We start from the raw sequence: 6,938 nt of genomic DNA, 5'->3' as shown, positions 1-6,938 counted from the left end.
CCTCAGCCCTCCTCCTTACCCAGGGACCTAAGGCCCAGGCCTTCTCTCTGACTCCTGTCCTTTCCTTCCTTAGAACCAGGGTCTGGGCCTCATGTTTGAACTTTCCCCTCCTCTGAATTTGATTCCTACTGCTGCGTCAGGAAAAAAAAAAAAAACCAACAGGTGGCACCTGCTGGCGGGGTCTGAACGCGACCACCTGCTGCTGTTGCTCAGCCGGGTCCCTCTCCCTGCACCTGCTCCTGTCTGTCGCCTGTGGCCGCCCCACCCAACCCAACAGCCCAGGACGCGGGGGAGGAGACAGTAGGGGGACCCTCGAATGTGAGCCCGCCCTGGTCCTCCCCGCGTGTGCGCCCGCCCCTTTTCCGGGTCCTGACAGGGTTTCTGATCCAAGGCCTGCTCCCCACCCTCTCACTTGCCCCAGAAGGGGAGTCGAGGGCGGCCCTAGGCTGGTGGGCGGAGCCTGAGGTCTCCAGTCCCGTCCGGGAGACTCCACCCGCTTCAAGGCACAGCTGAGTAGCTGAGCGGAGCCCACCTGGTGAGAAGCCCCTGGGGTGGAGACAGGGACCCTCCTTATTACCCTTCATTCACCGTTTTGGTTCCCCTTTCTGCTCTGAATACCTTTTCCATGGAGCCTGGTGCATGACATTAAACCCATTCTGTTTTAGGTGTCTGTTGCAGGAACCCCTGCATTGCCCAGACACCCGTTAGCCTCTCTGATTCCCTGTTGACCCAGAATCTTGGATTTTGTCCCTAAGAGCATGGAGTTCTAGTCCTTAACCTCCTTTTCCTTCAGGATTCAGAGTCCAGACGACTGCGTCCTGCACTCTCAAAGACCCAGAGGTCCAGATTCCAATGCTCTCCTTAGGATGCAGGAGTCCGTGACTCATCCTTCCTCTACCACCAAGGTCCAGGAGCTGAGACCCCAGCCCTCTTTTGCTTCAGACTCAGGGCTCCAGGCCCCCTCTTCAGACACAGTAGTCCATGAGCAAGAACTCCCTCAAGCCCAGAACTCCGGGCCTCAGTACTCCACCTTCTGTCCTAGGGGTCCAAACCCTAGCCCTGGTCTCTCACACCATGGGTCTGGGTCCCAGCCTCCTTTCAGAGGCTCAGGGCCTAGTTGTCCTTTCCTAGACCTGGGTATGGAAGACCCTACCCCACCCAGAAGTTTGCTCAGACCTCACTTCTGTCTCGAATCAGTTATTGTCTCCCACATTTCCCCCGAGCGGCAACCTTCTGCCATCCACTCTGACCCCGCTGTCCGGCGGCCCTGCCTTCCTCTTTGTCCAGGTTTCCACCCCAGCTTTGGCAATGACCCTGGCAGCCTCCTCCCAGCGCTCCCAAATCATCCGTTCCAAGTTCCGCTCTGGTGAGAGGTTGCTTGTCTAAGAGCATGTGGGGAGGGGTCCTGAATCTAGGGCCCAGGGTCCCAGCAACACTTCCCTTGGGTGGCTGAAGGGACCCATGAAGCTCACAAGGTTATGCACGTTATGGAGTAAAGTGGGCGAGCACATGGCCCGCTAAGCCGCAGGTGGGGACACCCAAGGCTGCATGTGCTGCAAAGGACTTAAACCGACCCGAGTGGTGTGGATGCGCGGCTGGGGACCAAGAGTATCAAGCCTTGAAAGTGTTATTAGTCATGATCTGTGGCCAAACCAAACAGCTCTGAACACTCAGAGAGGGGCAGACATGTGCACCGGGTAATCTTTGCTCCAAAACAGAGGGTCAAGGCTTGAGTGAGTAGCATTCGTGTGGATGCATGCCAACGAAGAGGAAGCCAGGGCGGAAAATCACGAAAGCAGCATCTGTGCAAAGCTAGAGTCCAGGGAGATTTGAGCTTCGGGGTTAGGTTTGCCGGGTGCTGGCCGTGTGGAATGCCAGGACAACACAGAAAGGGGTGCATGGATGAAAGGAAGTGAGGTGTTGGTGGGTCAGCCTGGCAAGATGGCGACTGTACCAGGGTGGGCACAGACTTCTGAAGTGGCAGGTGGAGCCAGGAGCATGGCTACCTCCTGGTTGCAGGCTGGCTGGCTTACAGCCTCAGGAGTGGCTCTGACCCAAGATGCTTTGCTGGCAGGAGCAAGCAAGAGGCCCTGGGAAGGGAGAGGGAACAGGCTGCCCGCCCACCCGCCCTGAGAGTGTGAAGGGGCTGGGTACGTGTGTCCAGCCAACAACTGTAGCTCCCACCCATCAGCCAAGCCAGGCTCTGGACACTCCCTTCCTGCCTTCCTTGTCCCACCTCTCGTTTCCTTCCACACAGTCCTGCAGCTTCGGATCCACAGACGGAATCAAGACTGTAGTAAGTGGGGGCCCCCAAAGGGAAGGGATGGTGGCCTCAGTACCCAAGGACCACGCCTGCCCCCAAGCAGTGAAATCCCAGTCTGTCACTTTCAGAGAACTCTGAAGTCAGCTGGGCCACCCCACCCATTGAGTTCTCCCCAGTTTTCCCATCCCAAATGCCCTAATCTTTCTTGGTGGTGTTAGGTATCCCAGCCACTCCCACACTCAATCATCTGAATATAGTTTTTTGGCTTGTTCATTTCCCTGGAATCACGGGGTACAGGCATCACCTGGTTCTGTCCCAGGAACACACTTCTAGATCGCTGTGATCCAAAGCAAACAGACTTCCTGCTGAGGACAAAACTCTCTTCCCTTCTCGAAAATGTGGAAATCTGGGTCCTCAGGCGTCCAGGAACCCAGCTGGACAACTTGGGCTAGGCTTCTTGCTCTAGGCTGGCCCTCCTTTCCCGTAGCCCCTCTTCATCCTAACTGGCCTGCCGTCTGCTGGTCCAGTCAGGGTCCTCCACTATCTTTTCAGCCTCTGATTCAGATCCATGGATCTCAGCCTCAGGCCCAGCTCTGGCTCCAGCTTTGCCCCCTGCTCCTGCTTCTTTCCTTGTCAGCCCTGGCGTCTTGTCCCCTGAACCAGCATATTGTCCTTGGAGATCTCCAAAGAAGGTGAGTTTGGACAGTGGAGGGCGAGTGCCCATGAGAGTCTAGCCAGGGCGAGTGCCCACGACAGTGTAGCCGTGATTCTCCTAGGGCGAGTGCCCACGACAGTGTAGCCGTGATTCTCCTAGGGCGAGTGCCCGCGACAGTCTAGCCGTGATTCTCCTGGGTGCGCCACTGTCTTTGGGGCGTGGCCAAGCTGACACTACACATTTCAGGACCTAGCTGAAGCATCATCCCTGCTTTTCTCTGTTTTGGGGACAAGCACTCTTCACCCTTCCCCGGCCTTCCTGATGCTGGGATGACAGGGATGGTGGGCCACCAAACCACCAAACCTGGCCTGACTTGCTCTTTCAGGAATCTTCCAGGAACTCCCAACACTGGAAGGAGCCCAAGGTCAGGGGGAATTTGACATATCACCTGTACATGCCTCCAGAACGGAGACAAGGGCCTAGGGAAGATCTCCAAGCAGAGGGCTCAACCCTGGGACCCCCAGGGCCATCACTGTGGGAGGAGAAAAACTCACAGAGGTCACACCCTCGGTAGGACTTTCAGTTTTCTTCTCCAGGGGCCCAGAAACTCAGACCCCATCCTCCTCCCTCAAACCCAGAGTGCAAGGGAGAGGAGCCTGCCCTGAAACCCTCTCCCCCTGAGCCCCCAGCTGTGCAAGCTCCCAGCCCTGCTCTGGAGACATCCCGGGGCACAGCTCCCACACCCACAAACCCAGCCCTGTGTTTGCTCCACAGGAGACCCAGAATTCCTCATTTTCCTGCAGCCTCCGAAGCCCCAGGTTTTAAGGTCCCTAAATACATTTTCCATCTGCCCTAACCTTTCCTCACCCTCTCACGCCGGTCGCTAGGATGAAGCCCTCCTCACCAGGAAACTCCAGGCCCTCACCCCCTTCACACAAGCTGGAACTTCAGACCCTTAAATTGGAAGAGCTGACGGTGGGTTTAGTATGCAGTGTCCCAGGGTCCCAGTGTCATCTCTTCCTCAGGGCTGGACCCAGACCTCACAGACCCATGGCCCGTGCCGTTGGGCGGTCGGTCAGGATTCTGGCTCCTCTTAGTTTCCCTGTAATTGTTCCCTAGAGCCCGCCCAGCACCTCCTCTCCCTGTCCCCGCCCCTTAGGTCTCAGAGCTTCGGCAGCAGCTGCGCCTACGGGGACTCCCAGTCTCCGGGACCAAGTCGACGCTCCTGGAGCGCATGCGCGGTGGCGCCCCGCCCAGGGAACGGCAGAAGCCCCGGCGTGACGACCAAGAGGCTGCGGCTCCCTGGCCGCGCCTTAGGCCTAAGGCTCTGGGACGTACCCGGCGGCCCGGCACGGTGAGGGCGGGGCTGTGTGCGCACCAATCAAGAGAAGAGAAAGAGGAATAGGGCGAGACCTTGGAAAAGAGCAGCTAATGACGTGTTGGCAAGGAGGCGTGACTTACACTTGGGGGCGGGTCTTTTGGGTTTTTTTTTGTTTGTTTGTTTTTGTTTTTTGCTTTTCTAGACAGGGTTTCTCTATGTAGCCCTGGCTGTCCTGGAACTCAATCGAACTCACAGAGATCCATCTGCCTCTGCCCCCGAGCGTGTGTGCCACCACCTCGCGGCTGGGGACGGAATCTAACAAGCGAGCCGCTACGTTTGGGAGCGTGGCCAACCACTGGTTGCCCGGAGGATGTAGTTAGAACCTGGTGGGCGTGGTTTAAGGGAGAGAAGTCACTGAAAGGATTGGAGCGGAGCCTGAAAGCCGCTTTAGGGAGTAAGAGTGTTTGCTGCCAAGCTTGACTTCTTGAATTCTATCCCCGAGACCCATAAGGTGGGAGCCATGAACCAGCTCTGAAAGTTGCCCACTGATTGTACACATACATGCACACACACATAAAAATGTTAAAAAAATACAAAGTATTGGGGTGAAATTAAGGAAGGATTGATTGTGTTAGGGCGGGGTGGGGGGGGGCGGGCAGAGCCACGCCCGATGTACCGGATTTAGGAAACTCCCACCTTTCCTGGTTCTAGGTAAAGACAAGTGCAACGACTCGTAGGCTGCAGTTTTCTGAAGTTGCGGATCCCCTGGGGGCTGCTCCAGCTCCGGCTCCCGCGCCGGTTCAGGCTCCCGCTCCAGCTTCGGCTCCGGCTCTTCCAACTCCCTTTCCAACAACTCCAGCCAGCCTGACTCTGGAGGAGGAGCTGCAGGAAGCGATCCATAGGGCTCAGGTGGAAGGGGGATGCGAGGCTGGGGCGTGGCGTGCTCAGGGACTGGGCTGTGTACCTAAGCAGGACCCAGGGTCACAGAGCGTGTGCTCATCCACAGCTGCTTCCGAATCGGGACATCGATGACATCCTGGAAGACCAAGTGGAGCCAGATGGTAGGAGCAGAGCTCCCGAATTTAGGGGAGGAGCTGAACTTGGGAACTCCTGGGCCCAAGGGAGGAGTGGGCTGGGAACAGTGCCCGCCTAAACTCACCCTCCTCTTGCAGACCTGCTGCCTCCCATCCCCTTGGACTTCCCGGGCTCGTTTGACGTGCTGTCTCCCTCCCCGGACTCAGATGGCTTCTCTTCCGTTTTCTCTTCTTCACTCCCATCCCCCACAAGCTCCCTGTCCCCTTCTCCAAAGGCACTTACAGATTCCTTGGACTGGCTAGAGGCCTTGAGTGGCGGTCCACCGCTGGACTCTGGGCCTCCAGGGCCCAGCATCTTCTCTGCGGACTTATCTGACCCCAGTGGCACTCGTCTTTGGGAACTGCTTCCAGATGCATAAGAAAGACCCTGGGGTTTCCCAGGAGAGGTCATCTGCCCCCACAAAGACCCTCCAACTACAGAGCACTCAAGACTTAAAATGCCCTTATCTCCTCCTGGCCCACTGCTGCTGATTTGTCAAATGCCTGGACCTGCCTACCTGGCCTCTGTGTGACACCCCACCCACCCCCCCACCCCCGTCTGTGCAGTTAAGGGTGGGAATTCCTTTGCTACTGCCCAGTGCAAACAAGCTTCCTGCCTCCTTCAGAGCCCTGCAGGGTGTGTGTGCCACTTCCTCCAGATGCTGGTGGCTGCCTGTCATCTGGGGATCTGAAAGTTTGTGCTGTTTGGGTTCAGGAAAGGATGGGGCAGGGGAGTAGAAGAAGGCAGACCCCTGAGTTCTAGATAGAGGTGAGGGAATCAGAATCTCCTAGTGGGAGGTGACAGTGACCTCCCTATGATCTTGAACCCATGAGTGTTGTGACTATATCTAGCTTTCTTGGGTTTTTTTTTTTTTTTTTTTTTTTTTTTTTTTTTTTTTTGAGAGAAAGTCTTGCTATGGTAGTACAGACTGGCCTCTAACTTGTGACAATCCTCCTGCTTCAACCTTCTGATTAGAGATGTGAGCCACCATACCCAGCTCTCATGGTTTGTTGAAGGGCTTCCAGGAGCCAGGTGGGGAGAGGAATGGCCAAAGAGGAGCTAGAATGTGACCTCAGGTTCACCTCAGCCCTGAGGACGTCTGCCTGGTGAATTAAACTGTGGGTCTCCTTGAGTTTAAGCTGGTGAGACTGAGCCTTTGCTTCTGTGTTTGGGCTTATTAACAACCCCTAACCTAACAACAGGTGGCTATGGTGCACTGGGCTCTGCGGGGCAGTTACTCAGCTCCACAAGGGGTTAGAGAGGAATGTTGCCATCCCGATGTCCAGATGGGTGAAGACATTCAATATGGCTCATTCAGACATGTTGGCACAGTGGTGGAGATGGGGAGAGGGCTGAGCCCAGCTGGATGTCTGAACCCTTCTAGTTCTCCACAAGGCCTCAGCGTTCTTCCCCACATGCTCTCTCAGCTGGGCCCCTAGACTTCCTGTGTGGCAGCCCAGGACTTCCAAGAACAAATGTTCAGCTTGGAGTTCAGGAGTTAGCACTCAGGGAAATTGACATGAAGAGCTGAGGCAGGAGAATCAGAAGTCGAAGATCAGAGTTCAACTATAGAGAGTTCAAGACCAGCCTAGGCTACATGAGACCCTGTGACAGAGGGGGGGGGG

General features: G+C 56.3%; 1 protein-coding gene and 1 long non-coding RNA gene across 3 annotated transcripts; one reads left to right on the top strand and one right to left on the bottom strand.

The window, feature by feature from the left end:
• Positions 1 to 410: 410 nt before the first annotated feature.
• On the top strand, positions 411 to 5,692 carry Mamstr (MEF2 activating motif and SAP domain containing transcriptional regulator). Of its 2 annotated transcripts, XM_050121328.1 has the most exons (11): positions 411 to 535; positions 794 to 905; positions 1,288 to 1,366; positions 2,258 to 2,296; positions 2,816 to 2,955; positions 3,304 to 3,488; positions 3,806 to 3,893; positions 4,078 to 4,272; positions 4,951 to 5,148; positions 5,246 to 5,300; positions 5,412 to 5,692. In XM_050121328.1, exons 2-11 carry the CDS (start codon positions 867 to 869, stop codon positions 5,690 to 5,692), a joined length of 1,299 nt encoding a protein of 432 aa, XP_049977285.1. In that variant the 5' UTR covers positions 411 to 535; positions 794 to 866. The 2 variants fall into 2 exon arrangements, with proteins under 2 accessions (XP_049977285.1, XP_049977286.1); XM_050121329.1 differs by lacking the exons at positions 3,304 to 3,488; positions 3,806 to 3,893 and having other exon boundaries at positions 412 to 535.
• Positions 4,816 to 5,705, bottom strand: LOC126488124 (uncharacterized). Its single transcript, XR_007588584.1, has 3 exons — positions 5,557 to 5,705; positions 5,204 to 5,275; positions 4,816 to 5,121 (listed from the first exon to the last, which is right to left on the bottom strand). It is a non-coding gene; the product is annotated as an uncharacterized lncRNA (long non-coding RNA).
• Positions 5,706 to 6,938: the final 1,233 nt, after the last annotated feature.

The sequence above is a fragment of the Alexandromys fortis genome, unplaced genomic scaffold (genome assembly GCF_014885135.2).
Source record: "Alexandromys fortis isolate MF-2015 unplaced genomic scaffold, M_Fortis_MF-2015_v1.1 scaffold_161, whole genome shotgun sequence".
Taxonomy (NCBI): domain Eukaryota; kingdom Metazoa; phylum Chordata; class Mammalia; order Rodentia; family Cricetidae; genus Alexandromys; species Alexandromys fortis.
The sequence above is the reverse complement of the archived record's forward strand: the minus strand, read 5'-3'. Positions and strand labels throughout refer to the sequence as shown.

Excerpts from the sequence above, each read along its gene's own strand:
- Mamstr (XM_050121328.1), top strand. The coding sequence starts at position 867 with ATGCAGGAGTCCGTGACTCATCCTTCCTCTACCACCAAG. Across the intron at positions 3,489-3,805 it reads TCACAGAGGTCACACCCTCG|GATGAAGCCCTCCTCACCAG; the intron begins GTAGGACTTTCA and ends GCCGGTCGCTAG. Across the intron at positions 5,149-5,245 it reads AAGCGATCCATAGGGCTCAG|CTGCTTCCGAATCGGGACAT; the intron begins GTGGAAGGGGGA and ends GCTCATCCACAG.